This window comes from Neodiprion pinetum, chromosome 2, assembly GCF_021155775.2.
Source record: "Neodiprion pinetum isolate iyNeoPine1 chromosome 2, iyNeoPine1.2, whole genome shotgun sequence".
NCBI classification, from domain to species: Eukaryota; Metazoa; Arthropoda; class Insecta; order Hymenoptera; family Diprionidae; genus Neodiprion; species Neodiprion pinetum.
In genome coordinates this window covers 32,712,840-32,727,541 of record NC_060233.1, presented here as the reverse complement: position 1 = coordinate 32,727,541, position 14,702 = coordinate 32,712,840, and the positions used below count along the sequence as shown (strand labels likewise).

Genomic DNA, 14,702 nt, shown 5'->3' with positions numbered 1-14,702 from the left:
TGAAACTCAGATCTCATATGCAAATCAGTATTCTCCGAGCCTACAGCAGACCCTTTTAAAACTAGCTGTAATAAAATAAAACAAACTTGACGATGATTCAAATCTGGAACGAATGCCTCATACAAGCAATGTGAAGTTTTTGACCTTTTCAAAGTACTCACTTCCCTCCAGAAGTTACTGTAATTTTCGTTTGCACGTCATTGCAAACTTATTAAAATTGAATATCATCTGCGTCCCCCCAGAGGCATACCATCGAATTCCTGCATGCAATAAAATCACCTGAACCAACGTATGTGATAATAAAAATTTTATTTACAAATGCGACAAGTATAGGAATTAGGATCTAATGATTTCTTGGAATGGATTGTTGTAACAATTTTGTGACGTCATATCCTCCAAACGGATCAGTCACTTCTTATGCGACAAAGCTATACATAACTTTCGATCGATTCTACCATCAGTTTATTTTTTACTGTAGACTGATTTTTTCATTGTAATTGAATTCGCTTGTTGACGTACAATCCTATCCAAAAAACCCAGCATACATGATGAATCATTTATACGTAACAATAATAATAATTCTTACGATTAATAGTTATGGTAATAATCTATAATTAAATATGTACTTTGGGCTAGGTAAGCCGGATACAGATTAATAGAAATATTCATTACACGAGGAGGAGGACTTGTGGACTGGGACTTTTTATTTTCTATGTTCATCGCGTCGTTTTATTTTTTCATCTTTTTTTTTTTTTTTTTTTTTTTTTTTACTTTTTACTTTTTACTTTTTATTTCCAAAGGATGACATCACAGCATTGACATATCAACATCGAAGCAACTGCACGCCGCTCACTCTCAAATCTATACACAAAATTAAAAATACTATGAGAAAAAGGGCGATTTACCAAGTGAATAACAATGATGATCATCATAATAATTGATCCATTGAAGCCCTACTTTGTTGAAAATCATCGTGTCGATTCAGCGCATTCGTTTCTATACTATATAATACATGTTTATGTACCTGAAAATCATTTGGGATAAGCTGCAACGAGAATGTCACTGACTGTTACGTTCGTGTGTCAATATCTGTTTAACCTGAGTGAAATCCAGGAAAATACATTATCGGAGTATGCGGCTGCAGTAGTATAGCACTCTTCATTAGGTATAAGATCAAATTTACAACATCTCTTTATCATTATATATATATTTTTCGATCTCAATTCCTTCAATTCGGATGAAATTAAAATATCTCACCGATAGATATAGACACATCTTTCGGTACGTATCAATACTATAATTGACTATAAGATAACGAAAACAACCCAATGATAACGAAAACGACAATCGTTATGATAACAATAACAATGATAATAATAATAAAAGTTTTAATGGTAATAATAATAACAATAAACATATAATTGATACAAGATATTTTATACTAATATACATATAACTAACCATAAATTTTATAACTTCTCTCGTATATCAACAGTCGTAATCATTTCGTCGAATATAATAATGAAACAATTTTCAAACGCATGCTACATGTAGCACTTGAACATCAAATCCTCTTCTTGTACATAATATGTTATGTTGATCCAATGAACCAGCCGAACAGAAGACGAAACGTCGAGGAGTCATTGCGTTAGCTGACCCGTTTAATTTTGAAATATCCTAGAATAATTACAACGTTACCCGATAGCCTTTCATTCATTTATTTATTTTTTTTTCTTTTTTCAATCTTTATTCATATTTTTTAAATGCTTTCTTTGTTATACATTTGTTTTTTTTTTCCATTTACTCAAGTCAAAAAGTGACACGCAGAAATTACGCATGGCACAAAATATGACGACGACCCGTTGCAAAGAAGTAAACGCTGTGAAATAAGATAATCTTATTTACCCAATTCATCACTTCTTGTACAAAACTCAGGGAAACAATTTACCTGACGGAAAATTATAAAATTATGGCACGGTAACGCGTGGCCACTAAGTGACGTGATTTTTCAAATTCAGCACGAATCGTCCTTTCTTACAATATTATTAATAAATACCTACTATTGTATACTTTCAACCGCGCTCGACGACACCTTTATATAATAATATACAGCCGCACCCTTAACCCGATAGTGTGTGTATCAAAAGATTGAAAATTTCAACACTTTGTCTTATGTATACATATATGTATATATTTATACCCGTACCTGGATAATTACCGGTAGCAATAATGCAGTGGTCACGTAATTAATTATACAGACGCTTTCGTAGAATGCAAATTACGAAAAATGATCACGCGACAACAAAAACATACCTACCAAAAATGGCAGCCAACACGCAACACATAATTTAACCATTTCCTCCATGTATATAATGTATTCATTCATTTACGTCGATGAATTAACAGCGAACTTGCACCGACGCGACGTTCAGTTACCGTTGGGCCATATTTCTCTTTCGTAATTTTATATGCACAAATCCATATCTACCCTACATACATATTACATCACGAATTTGATCGATAAATTATTTTCATCATACTTCTTTCCTCGTTTATAAGTTCATTATATTCACAGATTCGTCCGATTTAAAAAGGTATCAATCATATTAAGATCTATATATATGCGAGAATTGATATACCTACACCGTGTGAAAGATATTTGGCATAAGTTTAACTATTTCCCAAAAATTTCAACGCCTTATCATACACGAATACACGGCTGAGTATTTCTTCGATAAATAAAGTCGGTAATGAAATTGACAATAAAAATGAGGAACACAAAATATCTAGTAAAGCAGCAGGTTATCTAGGTACAGTATCTGGAAAATCATATTAACTTTTTATAATACATTTTTCTCCACAAGGGTCTAACTTAATTGTTTATCAGAATATTTCCAACGAAATTTGTTTAAAGAACTTGGTCTAACTCGTACCTGAGTCTGTCGATGCTAAACCGTCGCTTATGCTTTAAAAGGATCCATTACAAGTCACATGGTATGTGTGATATATATGTATATACGTATATGTGTATATATTTTTGTATATATATATATACATATAATGAAGCGAACGGACTAGTTGCGGGAAATTTTCAATTAGCAGCTAATGAGTTGATTGGATAATTTCTGCATCACCCGAAAAGTAGGTACAATTATAAAAAACCTTCTCACGGTTTTCAGGTATTGCGGAGTTGATTGCTTCGATTTGTTTTTCATTCAACAGACAGGTGTAAAGCCTAAGTTAGCTGCTGTGTACGCCTTGTTCGCAATTGTTGAAAGCTGAAAGCTCATTGTCAATTCTGTAATCAATGTACATTGTGGAAATGATGATATACATAATAAACCGCAAGATTGCGTACGTACGCCACCGTCCACCTTGGACCTTCATTAAAGCTTGTATCACACGGGATTTATAATTAATGTGTATGTATGTATGTATGTGTACATAGTATTGTACATACCTACGTGACGTAGTACACATATACATGTAATTAATCATAAACATTATCTTGTAATAGTACAATACCTCAGCGTTTGTAACCGTTGAATCATCCATTTACCCTAACACTGCTGGACTTTCATCTATATTTGTATATTGTATTAGATAATAATCTTCATCTATACGAAAATTTTCATATATAATTACAATCTTATTAGGAGACGGTATGAAATCAATGAACCACATTATTTAATAATCGATCGCGTATTATACTCGAGAATTCCTTATCTACGATTAATGTAAACCTTCGTAAAACCCTACGGCTAAGCATAAATAATATTAATAACAACAACAATACCAATAATCACAATGATAGTAATATATAATAGAAGTACCAATCATAACGATAATCGTGTTAATAAACGTAACGTAATAATCATAATAATGTACGAAATTTTTATACATGCATATTTATGTATGAACATGAAAACACATGTATGCTAGTATATGCTGAAAGGGTTGACGAAATTTTATACATTTTAAGCTTGCAGCAGCTGACGGCAGCGAATTCAATTCTGCAAGTTTCCGAATGTTCTACTATTGTATGTGTGTGAAAATTTAAATTATACAAAAAAAGAAAAAAACTGTACGTGGTGTAAATTGAAAATTAAATGCTTGATGTGTATCATACATAAAATATGCGCAAAATACGTAGAAGACGTGTAAGTGAAAAAGGCGTACACGAATTATGATCGAATATTTCGTACAAGTAGAATTCAAAGTTCGAATTTTATACGTGTATACATTATACATATATACGGTGTATTTCATCTCAACTCGTCCTGGGTCTGACCCTTTTCCAGACTAATTGGACTCACTGATTCTTTTCATGTTTTTATTTTTTTGTTATATCTTCCGAACAATTGCTGAAAAAAGATGAGAAGGAATCGGTGGTTCACTTTGGCTCAGCGTTTAAGACTTTGATATCTGACGTAGCATTTTTCTGAAGTAATTTATACTTCCAAAATCATGTTTAAATCAATACGTTAATTTAGAAAGATTTTACACAGTTTGAATCATTCGGAAAATATGCGAATTAAAACTGAATGCCTTCCAAAGTCAGGATAATCATATCATTAGACCTAGGTCGAATTGGCATGGAATGTACCATATGTATATATATCGTATATACACGCAGAAAATTACCGCACGCTAACCTAAATTTTGCCTATTACATCTTTCATACCCTAATATACACTAATTTAATTATACGATTTTTATTGAAATTCGCGCGGGTTATTCATGAATATTCTGCGGATAGATATTTTCGTACAACACTGTTAATAATTTCGTATAATTTTGTGTAGAATCTTACAGGTTGTGTTGCAAAAAGCCTCAATTTTTTCTCGTCCAGTCCAAATTCCATATTTTATAAAAGGATTTGTGTAAAATTTGCCCGAAATGATATGGAATTAAAACTGTACTCGAGAATACCCAAACATTTTTAACGGTGTAAAATAATGCTAGTTAATAATATTGTATTTCATTGTAATAAATGATATACGTATATTGTAAGTACGTATAAATATGTATACGTATACAATATTCATGCGACAGATATTTTGAATGATAATAATAAATGTCGATTGTTAAATTCATTAGCTTCATTATTATTATAAGAATTATATATTTGACGCGATGTTCATGCGCCGTGAAAATAGTCGACGATATTTAAACGGGATAAACGTACGCCGGATGGAGATGATTAAATTTCGTCCTAGTTTCTCTATTATCCTCGTCATTATTATTATTATTATTATTATTATTATTATTAACATTGTTAATAATATTACTACTATTACTATTATTACTGTTATTATTTTTCATTATTGTTATTCTGTTAATTTTTATTAATTGCAACAGCTGGTATTTTCGCGGGGGATTACGATTAGCCAGTTCGGTTAAATTGTGTGAAATTTCTTACAATATTTACATTACCCCTGCACTATAACAGATGATATAATATCTTTATATATATAAATGATTTCCAACTAATTTTCATGCTATAATTATGTAGTAGTAATTTTTTTCTGTTTTATGTTTATCGTTCTTTTTCTTATGCATTATGTATTCATGTGTCTAGTACAATTTAGCAGCCTCCCGTTATATAAATATGTATAATAATATACATTTTCGACGCAGAATTCTCAAATGTATAAATTTTACTTTTTTGTCTAATCGTTAATTCTTTATTAATTTCCTGTATTTTGCCTACGTATATTTTTATTCATTTAACTAGTCTTTATACAATAACAAAATAAAATAACAGTCACACTAGCGTTATTACTTCTTAATTTGGATCCAGCTCCAAACATTTTCTTGGCTTTTTTTTTTCATCTCGTCCGATTAATCATGTTACGTAATTTTCTGTCTACTTCTATCTGAATACGGCAATCTTTGAGTTTTTTATTTTTCATCTATTATCTTCCTCTACGTTATACTTATTTTTTACCATTATATTTCCCCTCGCTTTTGTTTATTCATTTTCTTTTTTCAACAAAATCACCTCGACATTTTACTTTGCAATTCAACTGTAAGAATAAAACTGGGTGAAGGTATATAATTTGTATTCCTGTTTAAACATTAATTGGGCATTATAGCACTGGGCTTCTGTATGTCATCAATTCGACGACTCGGATCAACAAAACCTCATTTCAGATTTCGATTCAACAAAATCCAACAACATTGTAGGTCTAAAGTGATCTCCGAGGACATACGATGTTTTCGAATGAAATGCTGAGATACGATGTTTTTGAAGCATATTCGGAGGTGGGATTTTGTTGATCTCAGCCGTCGAATTGTATGAATTGTTTTCGATCACTGTTATACACGAATAAAAACATTTATTACCTAGTGAATTACGTATATCATAATTATATATGCGAGCGAAACAATGGCCGATCACTCAGGCATAGAGTAGTGATATTTTTGTGCTCTGCAAGTGAGGGGAAAAATAAAATACGGCGATAAAGTAATAATTGTGAAGACGGTTCCTAAATTCGCGAATGGAAAGTGTTATAATTTTGCGTATTAGTATGATTACATTAAATTCATCTACGATAAATCGAAGCCAAGATATAATACATGTATAATATATGCTTTGTTTATGTATAAAAGTGTACAAGAAAAATACTGTCATCTGCTATCATTTCGTTTGTTTTTCTTTTCTCCCAAAGTATATCATGTTTTATATTATTTTATGTTACATACCTATTATAATGTAACAAATTTTATGATCATATATACTTGAGCTGGTGAAAAAAGTTTTTCTTTTTCAGCTTTATATATAATATATTATAATATTAATATTTAAACGTGATTTTTTTTCTCAAATTATTTACTACCTACATATATGCATTTTTTCCGGAGCACGTTATGTTCCACATAATAATTATAATAACGATGAATTGTACACGGTATTGTACATACTCTGACTCCTAACGATGATTAAACACGTGATTTCAGCGAAGCTTTTCATCAGTTTTCAGCAGACGATCGTCGAGCCTTGAAATGTAAATTCCACAGCGAATCAATGAGTGATTCTTTGTATCAGCCGAGCTATGAAAGAAGCCCTCAATCCAATTTCGGAAATATTTGACCTGGAGCGAATTTGTTTTTTATAGATGAACATTCATGGATATGGGAAATTTTGTGTTTTCATCTTTTGTTTTGTTTTCTTTTTTTGAAATTTATACCTACCATATTATCAGCGACGTTCAATGTGATATGTTAATACACGCTGTATTAGCCGATTTAATAGGAAAAATTGGAAAAGCCTTATTCAAGGAATAAAAATGGATATGATCATCCGCAAAAAACGATCGAAGAAAATTTGTGTACCGTACGACTGAATTCCCAGCGAAACTTGAGGACAATTACAAGTTTACAAACAAAGTTCGATCGTGTGCTGAAAAGCAATGAAAACATCCACGTGTATGCGTGTGTACAGGTGTTGGGGTCCATGGAGAAGGTGTAATTATTTTATGTTTGATTCTACGATGTAGATAAATATAGTATAATACATATTATATATATGTAACATATACAATACCGCCATGTTTCGAGCGCGTGCGTATCAATGTATATACATATGCACAAATATATATTATATGTATACGGAGATAGGGGCCCTACCGAATATACGTATATTATTATAATAGTTGAAAAATTTGAAAAATTTCTCCACCAATAAAAATAACGAATTTATATATTTAACACGATATCGTGACCGCGTCGGCGCTGCGCGGCACAGGGACGTAGGGGCGGGGGGTGGGGGTGTGGGGGTGGGGGGGATGGGGGCCCCAGGGCTCTGATTGACCTTTTTTCATCTTTCTTCATTTTTTCAGCAGACCCGAACTCTATGACACCCGTAACTATGGGTTCTCGTTTTTCGACCTGACATACTTCGGAAGGTTGATATAATACCAAACGATAAAAACGAACGTATATATGGTTGATTTCAATTACTCGCCATTTTTTACATCTTCGATTTCAATTCTTTCGGAATTGGTTGCTAAAGTAAAAACAAACAAACATGTATAGCCGAAGATCGAATGATTCGTTGGCTGATAGCGACGACGATGCGCTCGATGTTACATCAACTTCTAAAATAGGTAAAGAATCGTACCGACCGTCTGATATCGGTACACATTGGCGAGATATTCGGGAGTGCTCTGGGAATCCAAGGCGTCAAAGTCGAGGGAATCTACCGTTGACGATCATGTCGACAATCAAGAACGAAAAACATCGTAAAACGTGGCAAGAATACAAGGTCCGATTATTTACTAAATAAATCTAGATTAAGCCGTATAATCTCTTTCATTTTTAACATCTAGTGCTGGAATAAACAATATTACGTAAAAGAGAAATTACAAATGTCATAAGAAAGGCTGGATAACTTGGTTATAAAATCGCGAAGATGATTCCCGCGGCCCGTTAACCACCCTGGACTCCCGCATTGCGGATGATTGAAGCGAAAATTTTGACAGGGATGATCGCATATCTAAGTACCGTAACTTTGTCCATTTAACGCGATGGGTATCGTGCATAAAAATATTGGCATATTTTTCATGTTCTTGTATCTTCCTCCGTTTCTTCTTTCATTCTTTCTTCCTTTCGTCTTTCGGAGTCAAAGCGCCGTGGTACGAAGATGGGTACAGCGTAGCAGAGGCGGGCCCCGGGGCACCAGCTCCTAGATGGCATTTAGCGCTCGAGAGTCCTGATGCGGCTGACGACGTCTCGACGTGCTGTTGTTGTAGTCGACGCTGCCTGTCACGTAGTTGTCCTCTTCGGGATAGTCGTGGTCCGATCGTTCGCGGTCCAATCGCTCTAATCTCGAGCGCCGCGTTCCCGTCCCGCCGTGACTACCGCCGTAAGACGAGGACCCTGGATGAGGGTGGGAAAAAAAAAAAATTAGAAAAAAATCATCTACCAAGGTGATGACAAGAGGAAAATGAGGCGATCGCGGTACAAAAAGGTATTGCAATGATGCTTTTACAACAGCGTCGATGCAGCAACATCGAAAAATGAGGCCAAAATTTCTCGCACTGATAAATTACTCTCCACAAAACCAACGAAAGAAAAAGTAATAAATAAAAGCAAAATGCATTTCATGTATTTTCAGATATTGCTGCTGTAACGATCGCATGTTTTGTTATAGAAGATGAGATTATTCGTTCAAGATTGTTTTCTTCTAAAAATCGAATTGAGTGACAAAAAAAATTCAAAGATTGATTTACTAGGTTTCTTTGCCATTTTTAGCATTACTTTCAAACGTTTTCGAAACATCATTGCTGTTTATGGGTGTTTTTTTTTTTTTTTGACACATAATCGATAATAGGGACTTCTTATTTTGCAAATCGCATACTACGAACTTTCCAGAAGGATGCAAAAAGAACAAAAATTATTTCCAAGCAAGGACACGAATATTCTATAAGAATTTATTATTTCCTGCATTAAAATTACTACAATTGTCAATATCTTTGTTACACGTGTAACCTTGATTGAAAATAATTGTTGACAAATGTGAATAATTAGAAGGGTGAAAACAAAATGAAGAAATCGATCAGTCTCAGACAGGAAAAGACTAGTCTAGGAAAAATCTTATAGAATTGCAGTTGGTCAATAGTAATTAATAGAGGCGATTTTTGTAATATTAAATTGCAGGCACACGCACACGCAGACACGCACATGCAGTAAGAAAATATAATATAAAAGTGTGCACGAAGAATGAAATATTACAACAACGAACTGTAGAGAGTAAAAAGAGAAAAAGGTAATATTAAAAACAAATGATTATGTAAGTAGTGATAGAGAAGAGATTACAAGTATGAAAATGTACGCAATGAAAGAAGAAAAATTATTTAAAATTAGTTCTTGAAACGAGTTCGCATTTGACGGAGTCACTGAAAGAAAAGCAAGACTCACCGGCTAACTACAACAAAATCGAAATATTACGTGTCGTATGGCAATGAAAAAAGACGACCGATTTAACTGTATAAAATGTACGTATAAAATCATATCGAATTGTATTTTTAGACGCTGCTGTTGCTGCCATCGATGAATACGAGATTTGGAATATTTATATAAACTGGAATAACAACAAGTATAATAAACGAACGTTATTAAACCACAAAAAGGAAATTTTTACTACTGGAGATGTGAGTGAATTAAAAAAGATTATCCTTCGTATTGAAGGAAAAAGAACAATGCATGAGCCAAAAGTTCGGATCATTTATACGAGAAGAAATTGATAATATGAATTGAGAGAAACAAACATGGAACAAAGTAGTAAAATTTTGTCGGTTTTTTGTTCAATGATTAATGAAAATTAATCTAAGAATATATTGTTCAATTTGTCAACGTCTATTTCCACGATTTCGTTACTTTTGGATGAATAATAGGAACTGTGAAAACCTCTGTATGGCTACAAAAGAAAAATTAAAATCTCTCGTCACGATCAAACCTTTTCAAAGGTTTGCACAAAAATATACAAACTCAAAATAACTCGATAAGAATAATAATCATAACACGAAACTTGTTGTCGTCAGGAAGTTGAAAAATATTGAAATATACCTCAAACCATTGTTTACATACTTTCTTCTAAGAAAATGTTAAGGGTATGCAAAATAAAAATCAAAGGAGAAAAAAAGAAGAAAAAAATGGTTCAGCGATAATTGATTAAGAGTTTAATAATTTGCATGTCTGCGATATTGAGAGAACTAATCGTAACCGTCATGTAGTGTCAATGGAACAAAACGGACAAAGTTGGACGTTTCAAAAGAAAAGTTTTTTTTTTTTTTGCTTACAGCACGACGGTGATGAGTATTAATTTTCAAATTTCTACCATTAATAAACTATTCTAGACCCAGCTGTGTGAGATGTAGTGAATTATATGGTTTAATTAAACTATACGTATGTAGAAGAAAGGGGGGTGGGGGGCGGGGGGAAGATGTGAGAAATCGAGTACAAGAGTTTCGTTTTTTAATTTTTTTTTTTTTTTTTTTTTTTAAGGGGAACAGCGGGGCTTGAGGACTGATTTATATTTTGATCTGGACCATGCATCAAACCCGTCGTACTTACTACACGTTCGACTGATAAATGTCTCGCAAGGACGCGTCTATATTGGAGCAACGTTGAGCTCAACGAACTGGAGTATATGATCAGTTCTCGTTTCATCGATATTATTCGTACTTTTGTACTTTCATTGGTTTTTCGTTTACGTGTGAACTTGTTTCGTTTTTTCTCGTCACACCTTTCTCTGATTGTCTATTTTTCAAATAATATGGTGCAGGTGGGCCGCGACGTCTCGATTAGCCAACGGATGACGGGCGGAATATTGCAATATTTCGACATTCTATATACAATGTATGTGTATATACATCTATTTTATTTTATTTTTTTATTATTATCGTCCCGCGACTATACGTGAAACGGGGACGTGTCCCAACTTCTGTTAGGTACGTAAATGTCATCTCAAATGTCATGTACTCAGACTCTGGGTTAACTGATTTCCCGACCAGACCTATTCGACTCAGGTTATGAGCCTGCAGACTCAGCCTCACGACTTAAGGTGACCTTGCACTGTTTTCTGATGATCCCTGTGGCAGCAACCGCCTCCGAAACTTATACGAAACAAAAGAAGACCAGGTTCAAAAGAATCACGCTTATTACATACCATCGACTCGATAGTTTCAAGAGAGAGACAAGTATAAAGAGAAGGGGAGTAGAAAAAAAATTAGAAAAGAATGGAAAGAAACGGCAGAGAGAAGAAAATATTGATTATTTTTCGACGAGAGGGTCTATCTGCGCCTCAAGACGCGGTATATAGTTTAACAAATAAGCTCTTCGAAGGAAAAATTTTATTTTTTATTCCAAAGACTTTAGTCTTAAAACTAGATCCTTCCGCCTCGCGAGGATGAAGTTTTGACTCCTTGAATTTCTCAAGACAATTTTTTTTTTTTTTTTTCCTATGCTGGGATAATGACGGACCACGGTAACGTGACGTTTTGTAAAACTTGAGTTGTAGTTAATTTTCCGTCGAGAAAGCCGAGTTTTTTTTCAAATATGCCGCTTATCGAGGATATAAATACACCCCCTCGTTTGCACAATGACCAAATAAATATATTGCAGTTAGTGGTATAAGTATGGCCGAAGAACAGAGCTGAAAAAAAGTATGACACGATACCTCTTCGTTTGAAAATTTCAACGTGACGATGAAAATTGTGAGTGATACTTTACGTTGCAATCATACGAATCGAGGCATGTCATTCCTTTTGCAGCTAAATTGACACATAGCGCAGCGTGCATAACATGTAAGCTGTGTAGATCATACATATTTATATACGTATAGTATACAGAAACATGGAAAAAAAAAACTGCAAGAAAGAAGAGTGAGAACGAGAAGAGATAGAATCAGTTAAAAAATAAAAAAAATAAAATAAAAAAAATACAAAATAAGTAAAGACGTAAAAGAAATATGTGAATTATTTCACCATTAGGTATTATAATTATGTATAACTTTGAATATGTGTAAAGAATGTGCAAAAAACAGATTGACAAACGAAAAGAATTCGAGCTTAGAAACTAACAGAAACGGAAGAGGTGTGCAACGCCGCTCTCACTGCAGCGGCGCAGGATACAAGTGTGTAGATCCGTGCATTGCGACTGTAAAAAGTTAAACAGATACGTAAAATACAGAACATACAGGTAGACAAAGAAGGACAGACAGCAAGAGACATGAAATGGGAGATAGTGAATGTTAGAGGCAGACAGGAAATGTTAAACCACGTTTAGGTATACCTCTATATTCCTGTGCTTCAAATTTTTCAACCAACCGATATCTAGCGACAAAAATTACCAGGTCTTTCTTATTGCCTGAAAGATATATCGCTTGAATTTCGAATGTAAATATTCCGATCGAGGCAGAAAAAATTACTGTGCTGTTAATCACGCAATAATAATTGAAGTACTTCAATCGTTACTACGAAACTGAACTTTTTTGTTTTTAGGTGATTTTCGATGCCATAGAAATTTATTCTGTAATAACTAATTCGATGTACAGGGATTGGATCCGAAGGAAAGAAGTTGAGGAAACATGCGACAATCATATACCGATATACAAGGTGTTCGGATCGAAATAGACTCGGTTGACCACGAGTGGCTGCAGATCTTGGAAAAAAATGACACCGAAAGTTACGCAGTTGTACTTGTTAGCGCCTCAATTTGGTTGGAAGCACCAAATCCAATAACAATAAAAAACAAATACAAGGCCCTTTCAAACTACAAAAACCAAGTCCAAATCGATCCGTTATCCGTACTGCACCTAAACACGTACGATGTGCTATAAATACTTGTTTACATTGATACATGGTATAGATTGTATGTATAACGGTGGAGTACCTCGTGGTTCATGACCATAGTAGCTCTCATGATGACCTCCTGATGGTAGAGAAATTATTAGGGTGTTAGTAACGTGAAAATTTCCATTTGACGTATTCAACTGTTATTAAATTTTTTTACGACAATGACTCAGAGAAAAAATGAGATGTTCTTGGTTTTCACGTTCTTCTAATCCACCTCCCGTAGCCAAGATCTTCGTCCTTCTTTCCCCGTACTATTATAATAACAACAATAATAATGCTAACAATAACTCGCAGAATAATTAAACGCGTACAGTAAACCTTGGAACACTGGAGGAAAGGAAAGCAAGGCGAAATAACGAAATTAAATGTTTCTTCCGAATAATTTACACGATCAGAAGATTTCTCAAATATCAAAGCGAAGTCCGCGTATTAATGAAATTTGTCGTGGGTTGCGGTCAGAAAAAGAAACTCGACTAAATGCAAACTAAAATGATGCATGATTTCCCCTCGAGTGCAACGTTGTTATTTATAAAGACTATATCGGTGTGGGGCTGCTACGTAAGTATCAAAAAAGTATTCAGCTGCGTATCAATTCATTATACGACCCTCCCAATATTGGCAAGCATTTTTTTAACGAAATTATTGCACAAAAATAGACGGTTTATCGATATTTAATAGATTAGACATTTTTAAAAATTGCAAAAGGCATTTGTTCGTCATATTTAGCCCGGCTTTCCCCAACGTCCCGTCGTTTCGTTCCTCTTCCTCTCCGCGTCTTGTATCACTCCTGTTTATTCTATACCGCGCTAATTGTCAGGTGTAACAGCGATCGTTTATATAATTTACCTGGCGTCACGCGGGGCGCGAGAGTGTCGACGGGGGCGTCAGGAGCCGGCATGACCCTAGGAACTGGGGTGGCGACAGGGGGGTGAGTGGCTCTCCAGTAGGCTTCGAGGTATTCGGCAACGTGTTCGCAGGCCTCGTCGAGCTGGTTCTCGTCGAGGATAACGTCGAACATTTCCGGCGGGCACTGGGCGAGTTTCTCTGCCGCGACCATCTGCACATTCAGATGCCGGGCCTGAGATTTACCCCGGGATTTAATCAGCCTCTGGAGCACTTTCGGCGACGATATCTTCAAGTAGACAATCGTCGGTGCCAAACTCGTCTTCGCGAGCTGCGAAGGATGGTTTATCGTGTCGCAGTCCAGAACCACTAGCTAAAATATTGTAAACACGAATGCAACATTTTACAGCGTCGGACTTTCGCTTCACGATTTTATTCGGCTTTTTTTTTATCTTTTTTTTTTTTGCAAGCAACATATCGTACAAAGTTATAATATCA

General features: G+C 34.5%; 1 protein-coding gene across 15 annotated transcripts in view; it reads right to left on the bottom strand.

Annotated features, from left to right (window-relative positions):
- Positions 1–679: 679 nt before the first annotated feature.
- The window catches only part of Ca-beta (Calcium channel protein beta subunit), a 75,387-nt gene continuing 61,364 nt past the window's right edge, over positions 680–14,702 (bottom strand). For 10 of the 15 annotated variants that reach the window (XM_069133924.1, XM_046610410.2, XM_069133926.1 and 7 more), the window contains 3 exons: positions 14,208–14,577; positions 13,399–13,437; positions 680–8,883 (listed from right to left, as the gene is read on the bottom strand). In XM_069133924.1, coding sequence (XP_068990025.1) covers positions 8,690–8,883; positions 13,399–13,437; positions 14,208–14,577 — 603 coding nt within the window. In that variant the 3' untranslated portion in view covers positions 680–8,689. The other 5 variants (XM_046610412.2, XM_069133936.1, XM_069133935.1 and 2 more) reach the window with 4 other exon arrangements.